Here is a 23,141-nt window from a genome sequence, read left to right as displayed (position 1 = left end):
TAGAAACTATATTTAGCCTGAAATTGGAAATCTAGAGGTATTTGAGGACCATTAAAAGGTATGCCGAAAATGGTGCTCATCGGTCCATGTTTTGATATAGCCCCCATAGAGACTGATCTTGGGATTCTAGCAACTATATTTTCTATCCGATTTTTCTGAAATTGAAAATGTAGAGTTCTTTTGGGACCATAAAAAGGTGTGCCGAAAATGGTGCCCATCGGTCCATTTTAGCCCCCATTATAGCCCCCATATAGACCGATCTCCCATTTTGCTTCTTGGGCTTCTAGAAACTATATTTAACATCCGCTTTGCCTGAAATTCTTGAGCTACAATAAACTGTATTTATTACATGATTTGCCTGAAATTCGAAATCTAGAGGGATTTTTAGACCACAAATAAGAGTGCCGAAATTGAGGTATATCGGTCCATTTTTTGGTATAACCCCTATATAGACTGATCTCTCGATTTTTACTTCTTGGGCGTCTAGAGACTATATTTTCTGGCCGATTTATTTGAAATTGAAAATCTGGAGGTATTTTAAGATCACAAATATGTGAGTAGCAAATGGTGCCTATCGGTCCATGTTTTGGTATAGCCCCCATATACACCGATCTCCCGGCTTTATTTCTTGGGCTTCTAGAATCCTTAGTTTTTATCCGATTTGCTGGAAATTAGTAATTTATAATAAAATTTTAGACAAACGAAATGTCTTTTTCTTATAAAGTGTTTTCGTTTATTCAACGATTGTCTCTAAAATTTGTGTCAAAAGAAAACTTTGCTTTCTCAAAAAAGAAAACACATCTTTCAGGGTATAGCTGGCGCACTGATCATGAAAATTGCTTCAAACTGAAAGTAAAAGTTCCAGATTTTACTCATCGTATTTAAATAAATGCGGAAAAATCTACAGATTTAAGATTTTAAGTCAAGGCGTAATTTCAACATATACACGATTTGTTTATATTTTCTCTAAAACTCAAACAAAATTGGTTCTCATAAATCCAGAATCTTATCTGGCCTTCATAGGTAGAATCTTTAAAGTTTGTCTTCGGGAGCTGGCTCGTTTGGGAGAATATTTGTCATCAAACCCCCTACAATTCTATATATTATCAAGTAACCCACTACGACGAAGAGTTTTCATAGTAAACTATTATACTTGATTCATAGTGGTGGGTATTTAAAATTCGGCCCGGCCGAATTTACTGCTTTATATACTTGTTATGATTTAAAATATTTTTTCAATAGAAAATGTTGGTTTACTGGAGGCATACATTTCCATATGATTTTTCCACCCCTAATATAACAGCTCTGACTAAAACAGCTGTTCTGCTATTGTAGACCGTTATGTACTGTCGTTCTGTAAAGCTTTACACACTGTTGCTATTTGATAAGTGGTGGATACATGTGGCTATATACCAGTAAGTGGGTGTGTGTGTGTGCATGTGTAAGTCTGTGGTCCTTCGCCTATATGACAGAAATTTTTCATTTAGTCGAAGATAAAGCAAAACGTAAAAAAGTAATGTAAGTGAAAAAGGCGAAAATGCCTGGAATATCTTTAAAAAATTAATAAAAAAATATAATGAAAATACTTGTGAAAAATTTGTTAATAAAAGGCTTGAGGGAAAAATCGAATAACCAATGGTAAAATGGCTTAGAATTTAAACGAAGTTTTTGTATATGTGGTGTCAGTGATTCATGTGCAAAAGGAAAAAATTCCGATAGAGAAAAAAATCCTTTTTCAAGTTAATGCAAATCAAAAGAAATTCGGAAATATTAAAGAGTTTTTAATAGATATTTAAATGTATTTATCTTATTTCCATAAAAATAGTTAAATAGAAATGCCAAAAAATTTCTTATAAAATTGTGGATCAAAAAAATTCATGCGAGTACTAACGAAATCCCCATTGACCGTTTCCCTCATAGACGCTTTATGTATCTCGCCCACTCTATTTATTATTTATGCTGAAAAATCAACCGTAGCGGTGGCAGCAGCAGCAGTAGAAATATGGCAGCTGTTGAACATACCTTTCACGGTACATGGGAGGTGAGTTCATGAATGGGGTCCCTGCATCCTACTTTTGCCCATAAAGAAGGAGAATGTAGGGACAACTGGTGGCAAAACAAATAACTTTTGAGATATATTCATTTGATTTCGTTTTGTTTTTCAGATTGTTTCCTGTACGTTTGAAGGCAAAAAAGAAATATCCGGTTTGGAAGGGTAAGTATAGGCCGAAATGATTTATCCATCGGTCCAAAGGGCGTGGGAGGCTGGAGGAATATTCAAAAGGATGTTTGCCAAAAAATCAATGGTCATTCGCCTTGACTCTTTTTATACCCTGCTCCACACTGTGGAACAGGGTATTATAAGTTAGTGCATATGTTTGCAACACCCAGAAGGAGACGAGATAGACACATGGTGTCTTTGGCAAAAATGCTCAGGATGGGCTCTTAAGTCGATATAGCGATGTCCGTCTGTCCGTGAACACATTTTTGTAATCAAAGTCTAGGTCGCAGTTTTAGTCCAATCGACTTCAAATTTGGCACAAGTATGTGTTTTGGCTCAGAATATATCCCTATTGATTTTGGAAGAAATCGGTTCAGATTTAGATATAGCTCCCATATATATATATTTCGCCCGATATGGACTTATATGGCCCCAGAAGCCAGAGGTTTACCCTAATTTACTTAAAATTTTGCACAAGAAGAACAATTAGTACTATAGTCAAGTGTGCCGAAAATTATTGAAATCGGTTCAGATTTAGATATAGCTCCCATATATATCTTTCGCCCGATATGGACTAATACGGTCCCAGAAGCCAGAGTTTTTGCCCAATTTGGTTGAAATTTTGCACAGGGAGTAGAATTAGCATTGTAGCTATGCGTGCCACATTTGGTTGAAATCGGTTCCGATTTAGATATATCTCCCATATATAGCTTTCGACCGAATTACACTCATATGACCACAGAGGCCAATTTTTTGGTCCCATTTAGTTGAAATTTTGCACAGGGAGTAGAATTAGCATTGTAGCTATGCGTGCCAAATTTGGTTGAAATCGGTTCAGATTTAGATATAGCTCCCATATATAGCTTTCGCCCGATTTACACTCATATGACCACAGAGGCCAATTTTTAACTCCGATTTAGTTGAAATTTTGCACAGGTCGTAGAATTAGCATTGTTGCTATGCGTGCCAAATTTGGTTTAAAGCGGTTCAGATTTAGATATAGCTCCCATATATAGCTTTCGCCCGATTTTCACTCATATGACCACAGAGGCCAATTTTTAACTCCGATTTAGTTGAAATTTTGCACAGGGAGTAGAATTAGCATTGTTGCTATGCGTGCCAAATTTGGTTGAAATCGGTTCAGATTTAGATATAGCTCCCATATATATGTTTTTCTGATTTCGAGAAAAATGGTCAAAATACCAATATTTTCCTTGTAAAATCGCCACTGGCTCTAATTTTCCTAAACTTCTAATACATATATATCGAGCGATAAATCATAAATAAACTTTTGCGAAGTTTAAACGTTTCCCATATTTTTTTTACTAACATTGTGTTCCACCTTAGTGCATTAGCCGACTTAAATTTTGAGTCTATATATTTTGTAGAAGTCTATCAAATTCTGTCCAGATCGAGTGATATTTAAATGTATTTAGTTGGGACAAACCTTTATATATAGCCCCCAACACATTTGACGGATTTGATATGGTATCGAAAATTTAGATCTACAAAGTGGTGCAGGGTATAATATAGTCGGCCCCGCCCGACTTTAGACTTTCCTTACTTGTTGTTATACCCTCCATCATAGGATGGGGGTATATTAACTTTGTCATTCCGTTTGTAACACATCGAAATATTGCTCTAAGACCCCATAAAATATATATATTCTGGGTCGTGGTGAAATTCTGAGTCGATCTAAGCATGTCCGTCCGTCCGTCTGTAGAAATCACGCTAACTGCCGAACGAAACAAGCTATCGACTTGAAACTTGGCACAAGTGGTTGCTATCGATGTAGGTCGGATGGTATTGAAAATGGGCCATATCGGTCCACTTTTACGTATAGCCCCCATATAAAGGGACCCTCAGATTTGGCTTGTGGAGCCTCTAACAGAAGCATGGTTCATCCGATCCGGCTGAAATTGGGTACATGGTGTTGGTATATGGTCTCTAATAACCATGCAAAAATTGGTCCACATCGGTCCATAATTATATATAGCCCCCAAATAAACCGATCCCCAGATTTGGCTTGCGGAGCCTAAAACAGAAGCAAATTTCATCCGATTAGGCTGAAATTTGGTACATGGTGTTGGTATATGGTCTCTAATAACCATGAAAAAATTGGTCCACATCGGTCCATAATTATATATAGCCCCCATATAAACCGATCCCCAGATTTGGCTTGCGGAGCCTAAAATAGAAGCAAATTTCATCCGATCCGGCTGAAATTTGGTACATGGTGTTGGTATATGGTCTCTAACAACCATGCAAAAATTGATCCACATAGGTCCATAATTATATATAGCCCCCATATAAACCGATCCCCAGATTTGGCTTGCGGAGCCTCAAAGAGAAGAAAATTTCATCCGATCCGGCCGAAATTTGGTACATGATGTTGGTATATGGTCTCTAACAACCATGCAAAAATTGGTCCATATCAGTCCTTAATTATATATAGCCCCCATATAAACCGATCCCCAGATTTGGCTTGTGGAGCCTCTAAGAGAAGCATATTTCATCCGATCCGGCTGAAATTTGGTACATGGTGTTGGTATATGGTCTCTAACAATCATACAAAAATTGGTCCACATCGGTCCATAATTATATATAACCCCCATATAAACCGATCCCCAGATTTGGCTTGCGGAGCCTCAAAGAGAAGCAAATTTCATCCGATCCGGCTGAAATTTGGTACATGATGTTGGTATATGGTCTCTAACAACCATGCAAAAATTGGTCCACATCGGTTCATAATTATATATAGCCCCCATATAAAACGTTCTCCAGATTTGACCTCCTGAGCCTCTTGGAAGAGCAAAATTCATCCGATCCGGTTCAAATTAGGAACGTGATGTTAGTATATGGTCGCTAACAACCATACCAAAATTGGTCCAATCACACAAAAATTGGTCCATATCGGTTCATAATCATGGTTGCCACTAGAGCCAAAAATAATCTACCAAATTTTTATTTCTATAGAAAATGTTTTCAAAATTTTATTTCTATAGAAAATTTTGTCAAAATTTTATTTCTAGAGAAAATTTTGTTAAAATTTTATTCGGTTCATAATGAAATGTTCATCATTTTCAAAATTTTATTTCTATAGAAAAATTTGTTCAAATTTTATTCGGTTCATAATCATGGTTGCCACTCGAGCCACAAATAATCTACCAAGATTTTATTTCTATAGAAAATTTTGTCAAAAGTTTATTTCTATAGAAAATTTTGTTAAAATTTTATTTCTGTAGAAATTTTTGGCAAAATTTTCTTTCTATAGAATATTTTGTCAAAATTTTTATTTCTATAGAAAATTTTGTGAAAATTTAATTTCTATAGAAAATTTTGTTAAAATTTTATTTCTGTAGAAAATTTTGTCAAAATTTTATGTCTACTTCGTCAAACTGAATTATATACGTATTGGATCGATCTTTTTTGATTTAATATATACCACGTATGGACTTACATACAATTTAGAAGATGGTGTTAGGAGGTTTTAAGATACCATGCCATCGGCAAGCGTTATCGCAACTTAAGTAATTCGATTGTGGATGGCAGTGTTTAGAAGAAGTTTCTACGCAATCCATGATGGAGGGTACATAAGCTTCGGCCTGGCCGAACTTACGGCCGTATATACTTGTTTTTTTTTTGCTTTTTGTTGTATTTGGATTTTAATTCCTTTTATGCATTTCTTTTGCAGCATAAAATTCCGTTTGGATGATACCAGCGATATAACGTGGTACAATGACTTGGTTAGCCCTTTGCCAGAAGGCAAAGATTGTGGCAGTTGCTGTGATTCGGCCAGTGTACTCTTTAGCTGTGAAACATTTGAGGTCAATGAAAATAATCCCCGTTTAATATTTGGTGCTTTTGCCGGTCACAGTATTGAATTCAATGTAAGTGCGATTTAATTTTTGTTTTAATATGTAAGTAAGTTAAGAAGATATCATTTTCAATGTTAGTATGAAATTTATCGATTCTCGAACTATGGACGTGTACCAGAATTATTATAACGGTTCACAAACATAGCTTTATTAATAGATCACAACAATAACAGATTGGCTGATAAGTCCCCGGTCTGACACATAGATGGCGTCGCTAGTATTAAATGCATATTATTTTTATATAGTCCCAACCTTCAAATGATTCGTGTCAAAATTTGACGTCAGTAAGTCAATTAGTTTGTGAGATAGAGCGTCTTTTGTGAAGCAACTTTTGTTATTGTGAAAAAATTGAAAAAAAGGAAAAGGAATCGTAAAATACTGTTTTCTGAAGGGAAAAAATACGGTGGAAGCAAAAACTTGGCTTGATAATGAGTTTCCGGACTCTGCCCCAGGGAAATCAACAATAATTGATTGGTATGCAAAATTCAAGCGTGGTGAAATGAGTACGGAAGACGGTGAACGCAGTGGACGCCCGAAAGAAGTGGATACCGACGAAAACATCAAAAAAATCCACAAAATGATTTTGAATGACCGTAAAATGAAGTTGATCGAGATAGCAGAGACCTTAAAGATATCAAAGGAACGTGTTGGTCATATCATTCATCAATATTTGGATATGCGGAAGCTCTGTGCAAAATGGGTGCCGCGCGAGCTCACATTTGACCAAAAACAACAACGTGTTGATGATTCTGAGCGGTGTTTGCAGCTGTTAACTCGTAATACACCCGAGTTTTTCCGTCGATATGTGACAATGGATGAAACATAGCTCCATCACTACACTCCTGAGTCCAATCGACAGTCGGCTGAGTGGACAGCGACCGGTGAACCGTCTCCGAAGCGTGGAAAGACTCAAAAGTCCGCTGGCAAAGTAATCGTCTCTGTTTTTTGGGTTGAGCATGGAATAATTTTTATCGATTATCTTGAGAAGGGAAAAACCATCACCAGTGACTATTATATGGCGTTTTTGGAGCGTTTGAAGGTCGAAATCGCAGCAAAACGGTCCCATATGAAGAAGAAAAAAGTTTTGTTCCACCAAAACAACACCAAACTTGTGGCACAGTCATTGAAAACGATGGCAAAAATTCATGAATTGGGCTTCGAATTGCTTCCCCACCCACCGTATTCTCCAGATCCCCCAGCGACTTTTCCTGTTCTCAGACGTCAAAAGGGTGCTCGCAGGGAAAAAATTTGGCTGCAATGAAGAGGTCGCCGAAACTGAGGCCTATTTTGAGGCAAAACCGAAGGAGTACTACCAAAATAGTATCACAAAATTGGAAGGTCGTTGTATCGCTCTTGAAGGGAACTATGTTAATTAATAAAAACGAATTTTGACAAAAAAATGTGTTTTTCTTTGTTAGACCGGGGACTTATCAGCCAACCTGTTATAACGAAAATTTGATGATTGAGATTTGTATACTAATGTTAATTTTTTTGATCTTAGATTTAAAGCCCGAGAGGTCCCCACAAAGATCTCTTTATTGCGCAGAAGCTGCATCTTTGGCTCGGAATCAATTCAAAAATCCTTAAGGGAAGGCCAAAATCTTTGGATCCAAGTAAATTTTTTTTGACTGTAGTATCAAGTACGCGATACTGACATTTAGAAGAGAATTGTGTCTTACATGTATCTTTAATTGAATTCTCCGCTTCTTTGGCTCAATACCATCAATCATTAGTATAAAGACAACAACTTTGGTACGGGACATGTTTGTCTTTCAGTGTAATAATCTACTGTCCAAAATATTCCAAAAGTTCTTCCTTTATGGTACGATTCGGATGCTCAACAAACTGCTATCTGCATTTGAAATATCGGAAATTCTTTATTTCCTTTCAAAAAATAAAACTTATCCAAATTCAAAGAATTTTTTTCTATGCTTTATTTATTTTGATAATAAATCCGAGGAAAACAATGACACATTGTTTTGTTTGATTCGTGATCTCTATATTTATAGTATCTTTATTTACTAAACAATATTTTATTTCTTATTTTTTAGACTACAACTTTAGCTCCCTCGGATACTTTAATTTTATACTGTGAAAGCTGGTATGCTTTGGAATGCAAACGTTTGAAGGAGGGCCAAGCTGCAGGTCAAGAGAAACAATTCTCATTTGCTGAAGCTCTCAGTGATTCGTATTTTAGTGATGTCATTATAAAAAGTTCAGATGGATATGAAGTAAGTGCTGTGAATTACTATCGAAATCATCAATATTTAATTTTCCTCAATTGCAGTATCATGTTCATGCTGCTATATTACGTCTAAACGGATTTGACTGTAGCATGTGTGTGCATCATGCTAGCACTATATCAATACCTCAAGCTTTAAATCGCCAACAAGATAATCTTATGGTTAAAGCTAAGGAAAATGCTAGTGTTCCAAATTCCCCAAATCCAATTAAAATTTCCGTTACACTACCCCACACAAGCGGTACTCAAACAAAACTAGAGGATCATCATCAAAAATCTTTACCCCGTCTAAATTTATCACCTGTATATTTACAACCACCCATGGAATATGCCATGCTGCATAGTGGAGTGGGAGGAGGAGGAGTAACATCGGGCAGGGAACAGCAACAACATCATCAACATTTATCTTCCTCTTTCAATTGCCTTTCCACGAAACCCCATCAAAACGGGGGCAGTAGTCAAAATTTACTCAACGTTGAGGGAGGTAGTGGAATGCGTCGATTTCCACCCACATCCCATTCAGATTCCCATCTAGAGACCCATAATCATCAGCCTCAAGCAAAAAATATTTTCAATTTTTGTCAGGATGTAATGTTGCAACAATCGACAACGGAGGTTTGTAGTTCGACCAGTTGTAATACACGAAGACCTCCACTCTCCCCCTTTCGGGCAAGGAGTCCCAGCCCATTTCCCAGTTCTATGGATACACCTCCTTCATCTCCATTGACCCCGGTTGGTGTATTGTATGACTTGCCAGCTTTCCTATTGACACCCATATTACATTGGCTCTATACGGAGTCTTTGATGCCTGATATGAACGAGGATGTTTGTGAGAAGCTGATAAATTTTGCCGAAGCTCAACCATCGCTAATGAAATTGGCTGAACCGGCAAGGAAATATTTGAAAATGACAAAGCTGAAGCAATGTAAGTTGACCAAACTAAGGGGTCCCAAAGGTTTAAATTAATTGATGATATTGTTACGTTTTTATATTGAGGCGTATTTAATTACCCGATAATTAAAAAGACAGTTCTTTTCAATAACGTTAATCTACAATTTATTAGTTTAACTGATGGCTTCACTTATTTGCTCTACGATGTGTACTGTATAAACTTTAGCTTACGACTGACTTGACTGCTCCCTCCGCCAGGGGCTTATATACCGTGATTTGACGATTTCGAAAATTCTGGATAGTCTGGCCTACAACCATCTAGAACTATCTTGTACAATTTATCTAACACCACATATTCAACTGGTTATCTTCATTGCCTACAGCCATCTGGAATATTCTATCGGCGTTACTTTACAGGTGATATGGCACACATACTTTTAGGCTTATGCTAATAATCTAGTGCATTCTACTAGATTAGGTAGATGTCGTGCAGGCATAAAACAAAAGGCGTTACTTTTACAATGAACGATTGGAAACACAAAAGATGTTTAAGAAAGTACTAGAAAATAAAGAAATGACTCTAACAAGTTATGACGTAATTTTATCGTTACAATTTGAAATTTAAATTAACGTAAACTAATTTAAATAAACTTAAATCAAGAAATATCACATTCGTAACAATATTTTCTTTTTTTTTTTCATCTCCAGTTGTTGTTAATATCATCATGGATTTACATAGTATCCTGAATCGTGTCATACAAACCATTAATCCAGTCACAATATCACATGAACCCGCCTTACTTTATGCCACATTTAAGGATAGTTTAAGAGAATGCTCTATAGGTAAGGATCGTTTTTGGACTGCTGTCAGCAAAAGCTAATGAAATTTTGTGTGTGTGTGTGTGTGTTTTTTTTCTGCTAGGATGTGCCAAAATTTTACAATTTTGCAATATATTTATTAAGGATGCCGCCGATATTGCACGTTACCAAAAGAATGAGATCATCAAATATGTCCGCACTCGTATACCCATATTCATGTCACAATTACATCAATTACTGCGAAATATTTTGAATGTATTTCTAAGTTTAACGCCCGAGGAAAAAGATGAATTAGCAAATTACTTAGTACCTGAGGTAAGTTCAAATTTCCCCCCCAATTTTCTGGCTAAATACGAATACCGTGACGAAAAACAACTCGTCATTTGATACATTCCACAAACGAAAATGCTGGTCAGCTAGGACATGCGTCATGGATTTGAAAAAGCGCATAGATAATGTTATACCGAACTGGATTAGAACCCATGACCATCTGTACGTCAGGCGGGCAGAGTACTAGCTTTTTCTCGTCGGGAACCAGTATCGATAATGTTTAAAATTTTGTACTTTCTTTAGTATTCCCGTACATCAGTAATATCCTGAAAAAAACAAGGAACCTAGTAGCCATTACCTAAAGGGTGATACGCTCAAAATTTGGTCAAGGGAAAACGCGTGTAAATCGGTGAAATCGTTTATTTAAAAAATCAAATTAATTTTTTTTTTTCAAGTTCAATTAATATAAAATTCAGGAAAATATTCAGTTAGGCTTTCGCTTTTCCAAATCCGAATTGCCGGGCCTCACGCTTGACACCTGTCATCAGATTTTGTACAGCCACCTTGTCCACCTTCTTCGCCGCAGAAAGCCAGTTTGCCTTGAACTGCTGCTCGTCCTTAGCAGTTTTTTTGGTCTTCTTAAGTTCCGCTTGACAATAGCCCAGTATTTCTCAATTGGGCGGAGCTCTGGCGTGTTGGGAGGGTTCTTGTCCTTGGGAACCACCTGCACGTTGTTGGCGGCGTACCACTCCATGGCCTTTTTACCGTAATGGCAAGATGCCAAATCCGGCAAAACAGTACGGAACAACCGTGTTTCTTCAGGAAAGGCAGCAGACGTTTATTCAAAACACGCAGTCAAACTTCGTCAGCATCGTCGTGTACAGCCTCCGGGATCGCGTTTTGGCCGTCGTATTTTGTTTATCATCGCGATTTGGAGTCACTACCTTCTTGTAAGTCGATAGTCCGGCTCGTTTTTTTGGCTCGATGCACGGTTGTAGACGATACACCCAGCTTATTTGCGGCATCTCGGAGAGAGAGGTTAGGGTTTCGCTTGAAATTACCGGCAATTCTCTTTGTCGTCTCAGCGGCTTCCGGTTTTCGATTTCCCCCCGATCCAGACTTCCTGGCTGTCGACAAACGTTCCCCAAACACTTTAATTACATTTGTAACGGTTGATTTGGCAACTTTTAGCGATTTTGCCAGCTTTGCGTGCGAGTAGCTCGGATTTTCGCGATGCGCGAGCAAAATTTTGACACGCTGCTCTTCTTGCTTTCACGGCATGTTGACAACTGAAGAGTGAATTCCAAAATCAAAATAGGAGCAACATTCTACACACACACACCTTCAAAATGAGGGGTGTTCAGGTTAAATGCAAAATTGAAAGAAATACGTCAAGTTTATATTGACCAAATTTTGACCGTATTACCCTTTATTATTGCATCATGTCTAGGTATCCATCACTGAATAATATTATGCTGTTCTATGAGATCTCTAAGCTCTATATGACAGTGGCTGACTACCTTCGACGTTATGTTCGCATTATCTCAGGCTTTTATATCCGCCTGACTGTTTATGAAAAAGCTGATTTTGCTTCTGAATATAGGTCCTATCAATAGGAGTTCCACCGCTTTTGCAATGGCAAATATTTCCGCTGGAAAATATTCAAAAATAACGAAAGAAAAACGTCCGCAACGATGTATCCACGACTTCTATAGCCAGCACATCTGCTCGTCATTACCTATTATTCCATAATGTCCAGCACCGAGTAATATTATTAGCGAGAGTTCTAAGGTCTCTACGACCATGGCTGACTAGCTTTGCATGTTCGCATTACCACCGTGGTGCAATGGTTAGCATGCCCGCCTTGCATACACAAGGTCGTGGGTTCGATTCCTGCTACGACCGAACACCAAAAAGTTTTTCAGCGGTGGATTATCCCACCTCAGTTATGCTGGTGAGATTTCTGAGGGTTTCAAAGCTTCTCTAAGTGGTTTCACTGGAATGTGGAACGCCGTTCGCACTCGGCTATAAAAAGGAGGTCCCTTGTCATTGAGGTTGACATGGAATCGGGCAGCACTCAGTGATAAGAGAGAAGTTCACCACTGTGGTATCATAATGGACTGAATAGTCTAAGTGAGCCTGATACATCGGGCTGCCACATAACCTAACCTAACCATTACCTTTATTGCTGCCTGACTGTCGATGGAAAAGCTGAATTCGCCTCCGAATATTAATAGAAATTCCAACATTAATAGAAATTCTGCAGCTTTTACAATGCCAAGTACCTCCGCCTGAAAAATGCTTCATTGTTTTCCATCTTATATAACTCTCTAAATACTTCCCATATGTTTCCAAGTGTGTTATTCCCAACGTCCTTTCCATAAAGCATTATATTCGACATTGGCTCTGTTAAGATACGAAGATTGGGAAGGAAAAACATCCGTAATGATGTTATGCGCGCCGCGTGCGCCTTCTCTAGGTTTGGACGTTATGGTTAGATTTTCCAAGGCCTTTATTGCTCCCTGACTGTCGATGAAGAAGCTGATATCGCTTCTGAATATAGGCCCAACATCAATAGGAGTTCCGTAGTTTTTGCAATTAGCGGCATCCGCTGTCCATCTTATATGAACCTATAATTCCAAACTCTTCGCAGTAAATACCACTGCTAGTGCCTTTAAAGGCCTTTATTGCTGCATGACTGTCGATGAAGAAGCTGAACAGTCGGCCTCATCAACAGGAGTTTCCTAGCTTTTGCAATGACAAATACCTGTCTGTCTGAAAATGTTGCTGTCCATCTTAGGTTAGGTTAGGTTAGGTTAGGTTATGTGGCAGCCCGATGTATCAGGCTCACTTAGACTATTCAGTCCATTGTGATACCACAGTGATGAACTTCTCTGTCCATCTTATATGACCCTTTAATTCCCAACTCTTCGCAATAAATCCCACTGCTTGTGCCTTAGACCATTTTGGATCCATCTGTTTAATTGTTTAGATCTATAAAATGTATGTGCCTTCCTTCAACTTGCTTTAATATGCATGCCGAGATGCCTTATGACCTTATATACTTCCCAACTGAAGCAAGGACCAAAAAGGCACAAAAATCTATTGAACTCAATCCGATGGAACTTTTCACCTGGGCATGTTAGAGAGTAAGGATGGCAATAAACAAAATTAAATAAAATACCAAAGTGTCGATCATTAAAATACGGTACTTTCCCGAGAATGGGCCACGATTTAGCAGAGACACTTTCAGACAACTTGTGATGGCTTTATCGGACGTTTGAAGGCCAATTCGTACAGTAACGAATTCCTCAGAGGGTTTAAAAAATTAATCCCGAAGTGCGATCAGGATGATGAACAGTCAACAGCAAGTGGCAAGATATTATAATGTCCCAAGACTTTCCCGAGAATGGGCCACGATTTAGCAGAGACACTTTCGGACAACTTGTGATGGCTTTATCGGACGTTTGAAGGCCAATTCGTACAGTAACGAATTCCTCAGAGGGTTTAAAAAATTAATCCCGAAGTGCGATCAGGATGATGAACACTCAACAGCAAGTGACAAGATATTACAATGTCCCAAGACTTATCGGTCTCTTATCCGAGCCTTAGTTTTGTTGCAAAACATCAACAATCGTCCTAACTAAAGTTCGGGTTCATGGGCATTTCCAGACATTTTCCGTACTAAAGGCAAAATGTCTTGGCGAACCAGAATGCAGAGTACATTTTCGGAGGTATTTCAAGCAATAACAAAAGAAAAATTCTGTAACTTTAGGCTTAAATTTAAATCAGGGAAGTACGCGGAGGGGGCCTTGAGCCATTACTTTGCACCCAGAGCAAAATGTCTTGGCTAACTAGAGTCCAGAGTAGATTTTTTTGAGTTTGAACTTTATAGGTTCGTAGAGGGCACCCTGAGAGCCTGGACCCTGACAACTTTTCAGTTGTACTCGTTTGTGCTTGAACTTTCTCGGTTATTCCGTTGTTAAATATATGGCCACCAGATTATAACTCTATTGAGAATTATAGGTTTACGCAAGGGACGTTCGTAGAGGGGAACCTTCCTAACATTTTTTCACATTCAGGGCCTGTAAATTAGAGTCCAGAGTAAATTTTTGTGCCATTAAATTATGTTGGTTGGGTGTCTTATTTTAGAGCTATATAGGCTCAAACCAGTGACGGACCTGATTGTCAGGGATCTCTCTTACAGTTTCTTCGAATCCTTAGCAAAAAGACTTGGTTAACCAGAGTCCAGAGCGAATTTTCTGAGGTAACAGGAATGTACGCAGATGGGCCCGAAAGCTTCCCTAATATTTTTTCACATCCAGAGCAAAATGTTTTGGCTAACCAGAGACTAGAGAAAATTTTCTGAGATACTTTACACAATTACAAAAGTAAATTTAAGAGTCATGAAAGGAAAATAATTGGGTATCTGACTTTAGAGCATTATAGTATTAAGCCAGTCACCAAGGCAGTGGAGGGCAGAGATAGTCTGGGCACATCCTGCCATTTTTCCGCACCCAAGATCAAAATAAAGTCCATTAGTGCAGCTGTCCTAGAATTCTTTCCGTAATTTTACAGACACGAGCGTAGTGGCGATCTCGGAGGTCTGGGTCTTTCCTGATATTTTTTCGCACCGTAAATCGTAAATCAATACCACCCAGAGCAAAATGTCTTGAGTAACCAGAGTCCATAGTAGATTTTCTTAGTTAGTAGGCATAGGGCGGGGCCTTCAACTTGAATACTCCACTAAAACAAATTACTTAAAAATTTACATTTTAAATTTACATTCTCTAATAATTTCAGATTGAAAAAACTTTATTGATTTTAACTAGTGTGATAGAGGAAATCAAAAATTCTTTAGAGAAAATGTGCAAAGTATGTATACACAATAAAAACTGTTTTTCTATAGTTTCGAATTAAATCGATTATCTTCCAATGTTTCTTTTAGGACTTAAAATGCTCACATTTAGATTTATCTATGAAATATGCAACCGATGATGCTGTTGCTATGCAAATACAAAATAATACCTTCATAACCGCCAATAATCCCATGGATGATGCCACAGTTACAACGCTATTCAGTCAGCCACCGTTATCGCCAAGACCACGTAGAGGACCTCCAATAGGTTTAACACTGTATGAGAATCCTTCGGATAAACAGCGTTTGATGAGTGCCGAAAATGATTTGAAATTTGTGCTGTACATGTATGAGGTTCGTAAGATGAGAGATATTTATGGTCGTATATCGGCAGCTCTGGAGGTTATAAGAGATAAAAAGTAAGTTCGTTTTTTCGAAGAAATTTAATAAAAATTAATATAAATTTTTGTTTATTTTAAAATGTTTTTAGGACAACATATTGTGAAATGGATTTTTTGAGCAAACGTAGTACTATCAATCAAAATCTAGAACAATTAATTTTAGATATACCCACTTATATATTGATTATGGAAAATTTATCGGATCGTTTGGAGGAGAAATTGGGTTGGAAAGAATTTAAATTCTGTTTCAAGTTGGCAACATCACAAATTGTAAGTATTTTTTGACTAAATAAAACAATACCACCTTACAGAAATTAAGTGTGGCTGACATGTATTGCAACCAACTTCGGGTTCCTAAACATTAAGGTCAGATTTGATCGAAATCCACTGCGCATTGTTAGAAAACTTGCTCGTAAGCTGAACATATCACTAGAATGGATGCAACACATATTGAAAAGTGAGTTTGGGCTAAAGCCATTAAAGTTCCACAAAGTGCAAGAGCTGATCAATGCCCGAAAAAGTTAGACTTGAAGGAGCCAAGAAGATGCTTCACTTGCATGAAAATGACAAGTTACCGAATTTGATTTGTCCGATGAGAAACCACTCCAAATTGAGCAGTTTGTAAACAATCGGTTTTACTTTCCAAAGAGGTCAGCTGAAAATGTACACGTTCGATGGGCCAAAAGATGCCAGGTAGTGCCAATGATTGGTTGTTGCAACAGATTTTTGTGATTTCATCCATTTCCAGATCAAGATACACTGCGACTAAATGGTGATACGGTCAAAATTTGGTCAAGGGAAAACGCGTGTAAATCGGCGAAATCGTTTATTTAAAAAATCAAATTAAATTTCTTTTTCAAGTTCAATTAGTATAAAATTCAGGAAAAATATTCAGTTAGGCTTTCGCTTTTCCAAATCCGAATTGCCGGGCCTCACGCTTGCAGCTGCCATCAGATTTTGTACAGCCACCTTGTACACCTTCTTCGCCGCAGAAAGCCAGTTTGCCTTGAACTGCTGCTCGTCCTTAGCAGTTTTTTTGTCTTCTTTAGGTTCCGCGGTGCGGTTGTCGAGCTTCGAGAACAGATATAACCTTGTAGCTTCCCGCCGCTTCAGCGACAATAACTTCATGAAGCCTTTTTTGACCTGTCTGCTATGCTGCTTGATCTTGAGGCTCTGTTTTGAGACGGTGGATCTCGCGCTTTAGAAGATGAAGATCATACGTTACATTCCTGGGGGATGCCTACCCAAAAGATGGTGATTTGGATGGTTCCTATGATAACAACTCAGTAGATACTGCTTTGGAAACATGTAATTGTGTCTACGCACATAAATGATCATGGTTTCCACATAAAGGTGATCTTGTGGTGTAAAGCGGAGATATCTTGTGGCAGTTTAAAGACAGCATTCTGACAGGTCTGTATGATATTCCACTCCTTGTCGCTTGTTTGAAGTATCCACACTGGTACAGCATAGTTTACCACTGACCTGTCAATTTCCGCACCCCAAGTGTTGCCGTCAATCGACGTGAGGACCTTGTTTCTATAGCGGAGCTAATCAGAAATTGCAGTGGCAAACGACTTGAAAAGGCTGTCGAATGTAACCCAGAGAATCTTCGAGTAGTTTAGGGTATATCTCGCAATCGACTCTACCATTCAACTGCGTACTTCTGCCGTGAACCATTTTGCTTCCAACAAATTTACTGGTCAATTATGGGGCCGGATGCCACAATTGCGATAACAGCCCAGGAGATACTTCTGTGACAACATGTAATTGTGTCTACGGCCAATTGCCGGTCAGTGGTAGAGTTTCTTTGTCCGCAACCCACGTGTTGCCGGCAGTCGACTTGAGTACTTTGTTTTTACCGCGGAGCTCATCGCAAATTCCAGTGGCATGGGCAGACGACTTGTAAACCCGAGAATATTGGCCCAGTTTGAGGGGTATGTAGCCGACGACTCTAAAATTCAACAGCGTACTTCTGCCGTGAACAGTGAGGATCTGGTGGAGGAACCTTAAGTTTCTAGCAGTGATTTTACTGGTCAACAATGGGCCCGGATGCCAAAATTGTGCAGACCACCACATATAATATATATGATATAATCTCAACGTCGCCAGCAGCGACTGGTCTGCGATTTTTTATACCCTCCACCATAGGATGGGGGTATATTTACTTTGTCATTCCGTTTGTAAGACATCGAAATATTGCTCTAAGACCCCATAAGGTATATATATTCTGGGTCGTGGTGAAGGTCTGAGTCGACCTAAGCATGTCCGTCCGTCCATCCGTCTGTTGAAATCACGCTAACTTCCGAACGAAACAAGCTATCGACTTGAAACTTGGCACAAGTAGTTGTTGTTAATGTAGGTCGGATGGTATTGCAAATGGGCCATATCGGTCCACTTTTACGTATAGCCCCCATATAAAGGGACCCTCAGATTTGGCTTGGGGAGCCTCAAAGAGAAGCAAATTTCATCCGATCCGCCTGAAATTTGGTACATGATGTTGGTATATGGTCTCTAACAACCATGCAAAAATTGGTCCACATCGGTGCAGAATTATATATAATCCCCATATAAACCGATCCCCAGATTTGGCTTGCGGAGTCTCTAAGAGAAGCAAATTTCATCCAATCCGGTTGTAATTTGGAACATGGTGTTAGTATATGATCTTTAACAACCGTGCCAGAATTGGTCCATATCGGGCCATAATTATATATAGCCCCCATATAAACCGTTCTCCAGATTTGACCTCCGAGCCTCTTGGAGGAGCAAAATTCATCCGATCCGGTTCAAACGTGGTCTTAGTATATGGTCTCTAACATTCATGCAGAAATTGGTCCATATCGGTCTATAGTTATATATAGCCGATCTCCAATCACACAAAAATTGGTCCACATTGGTTCATAATCATGGTTGTCACTCGAGCCAAAAATAATCGACCAAAATTTAATTTCTATAAACAATTTTGTCAAAATTGTATTTATATAAAAAATTTTGTCAAAATTTTATTTCTATAGAAAATTTTGTTAAAATTTTATTCGGTTCATAATCATGGTTGCCACTCGAGCCAAAAATAATCGACCAAAATTTTATTTTTATAGAAAATTTTGTGAAAATTTTATTTCTATAAAAATTTTGTTAAAATTTTATATCTCTAGAAAATTTTATCAAAATTTTATTTCTATAGAAAATTTTATCAAAATTTTGTCGGAAGGTTCAAGTGTGGTTCATTGTTGGGTTTAATGAACTGCCTGAATTTATTCTGATAATTGGTTGATAGTTTTGCTGCAAGTAGAGGATGCTGATGAGGAATGTGGTCATTCCGAAACGTGCGTCCATCCAACCATCTTGCAGTCTATGGGGTTTTGCCCAAATAAATTTGGCAAGCATTCTTTTCCTCTGTTGGTTAAGCTACACTTGTAGTTTAGTCAATGTATGGTAGTTTAGTCAATGTTTAGTCAATGTATAGAAAATTTTGTTAAAATTTTATTTCTATAGAAAATTTTGTTAAAATTTTATTTCTATAGAAAATTTTGTCAACATTTTTATACCCTAAACCACATAGTGGTCAGGGTATAATAAGTTTGATCGGCCAAAAAATGTGCCCACCAGAAATATTGATTTTAGACCCCATAAAATATATACCGATCGACTCAGAATCACCTTCTGAGTCGATTTAGCGCTTGGTGTCCGTCCGTCCGTCCGTCTGTCCATGTATTTGTTGTTCACAGGATTCCGGTCGCAATTATTAACCGATTTTGATGAAATTTGGTACAGGAAGTTTTTTGGGCACAAGGACAAACGCTATTGAAGTTGGAAGAAATCGGATCAAATTTAGATATAGCTCCCATATATATGTATCGCCCGATTTCGACAAATGGGGTCACATTGCGCGTTTTTTCAAACCGGTCGTCACCAAATTTGGCAAAAGGTAATCTTTTCCATCGCCCTTCAAGTCTGCAAAATTTCATCCAAATCGGTTCAGATTTAGATATAGCTCTCATATATATGTATCGCCCGATTTTTCCAAATTTGGCCACAAAACCTTTATTTATCAACCGATCTTACTCAAAGTTGACTAAATATAATCTTCTATAGCACTAACTATATGTGCAAAAAATCGTCGAAATCGGTTCAGATTTAGCTATAGCTCCCATATAAATATATGTACCTCACGATTTTTCTAAATTTGGCCATAAAACCCTTATTTATCAACCGATCTTACCAAATTTGGCTAAATGTAGTCTTCTATAGCACTAACTATATGTTCAAAAAATCATCGAAATCGGTTCAGATTTAGATATAGCTCCCATATATATGTATAGCCCGATTATCCCAAATTTGGCCATAGAACCCTTATTTACTAACCGATCTTACTAAAAGTTGGCTAAATCCAGTCCTCTTTAGTACTAACTATATGTGCAAAATTTCATGGAAATCGGTTCAGATGTAGATATAGCTCCCATATATGTATCACCCGATTTTGAAAAATTCGCCCCTAATATCCTTATGTTTGACCATACAGGCCTCATTTCTTAACTGATCTTACTCAAATCTTGCACAAGGTAACCTTTTGTGGTATTAATCAAACCCGCAAAATATTATGCAAATTGGTTCAGATTTAGATATAGCTTCCATATATATGCATCGCTCGATTTTCCCAAATTTGGTCATAGTACTCTTATTTATTAACCAATGTTACTCAAATTTCAAATTTTCATGTACTAGCCGAACGTACTTATACGTACTTGTAGCTCTTACATAAGAATATTGCTCGATTTTTACAAATTTGTATTTATTACCCACACTAATTTAACGATTTTCTCTTTTTTAATAATGGGCTCAATATTAGTGGCACACTAACTCCGTAGGCGCAATATCAACACAGCCAGTGTTGCTAGAAGTAGGGGAAATTCCCTATATGTAGGGCTTTTCTAATATTTAGCGTCTTGTAGGGACGTAGGACCACAATGTAGGACATTCTCACTCAACACAATTTGTAATAATTTTTACATTTTGGTGGCTCTAGAGGAGGAAATTAGAAGCCGGCAAGGCTTGATCTTTAACAATATGTGGTAATCTTTATTCCTGTAGAGAATTTTGTCAACATTTTATTTCTATAGAACATTTTGTCAAAATTGTACTTCTATAGAATTTTTTTTTCAAAATATTATTTCTATAAAAAATTTTCTCACAATTTTATTTCTGTGAAATTTTTTCTCAAAATTTTATTTCTATAGAATTTATTGTCAAAATTGTATTTCTATACAAAAAATTCTCACAAAAATTTTTTTATAGAAACTTTTTCCAAAATTTTATTTTATAGAGATTTAACAAAAAAAGATTACTAATTTGGGTAGAATTCTACCATCTGTGGCAACCGTGGTGGTAATACAAATTTATATTCTATGTTATATACGTTGCATATTCATGTTTTAAGATAATAAAGTACTTAGAACCATTTTTGTTTTGTAAAATTTTTTAAATTTAACGAAAAATATAGTAGGGAAAATTGTTTGGGAATGTGTGGGAAAGTAGGGAACTTTTTTTGTCCTTGTAGGGTAAACCGAACATTTTCCGTGGCAACATTGACTATGAGCTATAGTCAGATTGACAGACATGTACCCCTTAATTTTCTCAAATATGCAACTGCGGTTTATCTCCCAGACCTATATGTTACCCCATAAATGCTTATGATTACTAATTCTGTAATGGTGGTTTAGGGTATGATATAGTCGGCCCCGCCCGACTTTCTACTTTACTTACTTGTTTTTCTATAGAAAATTTTATTTCTATAGAAAATTTTGTCAAACTGAATTATATACGTATTTGATCGATCTTTTTTGATTTAATATATACCACGTATGGACTTACATACAATTTAGAAGATGGTGTTAGGAGGTTTTAAGATACCTTGCCATCGGCAAGCGGTACCGCAACTTAAGTAATTCGATTGTGGATGGCAGCGTTTAGAAGAAGTTTCTACGCAATCCATGGTGGAGGATACATAAGCTTCGGCCTGGCCGAACTTATAGCCGTATATACTTGTTATACCTAAATTCCACATGCGACTGGCCCCGGTAGGGCTGTGTTCTCGATGTCATCGAATAGTCTGACATGGTTGACCGAAACGGCGTTCGGACTCGGCTATTAAAATGAGATCTTTTGTGATAGTGCTAAACATTGAATCGAGCAGAACACAGTGATAAGAGAGAAGTTCACCACTGTAGTATCACAATAGACTGAATGGCCTAAATGAGCCTGAAACAATGGACCCACTATACCTAACCTAGCTGGAAAATGTCCTAAAGTCATTATTGAATCAGTTCGGCCGCAGACCATGGACACTCCAACAGCACTCGTCAACCAAGAATGGTTTAAAAAGGAGGGTCCTCGCTTCATTTCAATCGCACAATGCCGACCAAAATCTTCTGATCTCAATGTATTGCGTCTGAGGCATTTAGGAGTTGAAGGCTGTCACTAAAAAATACCAAAGTGTCGATCATTTCAAGATGGGGATTCGCCGGGAATCCTTCAATATACCTCAGTGCCGTTTATAGGCCATACTTCGTGGAAAATGTTGACAATTCGAACATATCTAAAGTGATTCCAAATTTTGATGTTATTTCCGATATTTTACTTGTGAACAATTAAATTTAATTTGTTGCATTACAGGTCAGATACCCTGTAATTATGTGGCCTACAACAAAACATCAACCGATTTTAATAATTTTATATGAATCGGATAAAAATGTCACGTGTTCTAATCTCTTATTAATCTTGTTTGGCCAAAACATTTCTGTATTTTTAATTTTCTTATTTTTTTTCAGAATGGTGTTATTGTGAAAGTTTTTGATCATAAGTCAGCATTAAAGGATGCCATGAGTCAGGTATAATACCAAAGAGTTAACTCATTCACCTTAAAAATAAAATATTGCTTTGTAATCCATAGATTTGTAAACTGGTTCAAAAACAAGAATTCTCCCATACTCTAATCGAATTGGGACTCTTGGAACCATCAAATATTCTGGAAAGTGAACTAAATTCATTGCAAAACGAGGATACATTTGAATTGAGCTTGGATCCATTATTAATGGAACGTACACACGATCATGATTATAATAGTATAAAGGTAAATATTAAATAAAAATTATAAGAAAGTAATAGTCAATGATAAAAAAAAACAAACAAATCCATTTACAGCTCAATCTTATCCGCCATCTATGCGAACCGCCTATAGCGATCAGCAGTAATTTGTCAAAAAATGCTTTACGTCTCCTGCACTCGGCTCAATTATCCGATATGGAATTTGAAGTTCATATGTATTCACCGCAACACCCGACCTCGATGACAACGACAACATCGAAACCAGTACCCGATATTCATGTCATGGATAAAAATTCCATGGATATCCAGCTTATGGCATCCCATAAAGCATCTATACAGGTGCATACATTTCGAGCACATCGTGTCATAGTTGCAGCCCGTTGTGAATGGTTTAAAAAGGCCTTAATGTCTGGTATGCAAGAAAGTTTAACAAGGTATGTCGCAAAGAAATTGAACA

At 37.5% G+C, this 23,141-nt stretch overlaps 1 protein-coding gene across 1 annotated transcript in view; it reads left to right on the top strand.

Moving 5' to 3' along the window:
• Positions 1 to 1,726: 1,726 nt before the first annotated feature.
• Positions 1,727 to 23,141, top strand: part of LOC142231614 (uncharacterized) — a 32,558-nt gene continuing 11,143 nt past the window's right edge. Inside the window, exons 1-13 of the mRNA XM_075302240.1 lie at positions 1,727 to 2,041; positions 2,166 to 2,215; positions 5,916 to 6,111; positions 8,151 to 8,330; positions 8,387 to 9,266; positions 9,941 to 10,075; positions 10,155 to 10,366; positions 15,125 to 15,196; positions 15,270 to 15,598; positions 15,670 to 15,850; positions 22,408 to 22,467; positions 22,530 to 22,709; positions 22,781 to 23,118. Coding sequence (XP_075158355.1) covers positions 2,003 to 2,041; positions 2,166 to 2,215; positions 5,916 to 6,111; positions 8,151 to 8,330; positions 8,387 to 9,266; positions 9,941 to 10,075; positions 10,155 to 10,366; positions 15,125 to 15,196; positions 15,270 to 15,598; positions 15,670 to 15,850; positions 22,408 to 22,467; positions 22,530 to 22,709; positions 22,781 to 23,118 — 2,852 coding nt within the window. The 5' untranslated portion in view covers positions 1,727 to 2,002. The remainder of the gene's footprint in view (positions 2,042 to 2,165; positions 2,216 to 5,915; positions 6,112 to 8,150; positions 8,331 to 8,386; positions 9,267 to 9,940; positions 10,076 to 10,154; positions 10,367 to 15,124; positions 15,197 to 15,269; positions 15,599 to 15,669; positions 15,851 to 22,407; positions 22,468 to 22,529; positions 22,710 to 22,780; positions 23,119 to 23,141) is intronic.

The sequence above is a fragment of the Haematobia irritans genome, chromosome 3 (assembly GCF_050003625.1).
Source record: "Haematobia irritans isolate KBUSLIRL chromosome 3, ASM5000362v1, whole genome shotgun sequence".
Taxonomy (NCBI): Eukaryota; Metazoa; Arthropoda; class Insecta; order Diptera; family Muscidae; genus Haematobia; species Haematobia irritans.
Note: the sequence above shows the minus strand (reverse complement) of the source record. Positions and strands in the feature narration are given on the sequence as shown.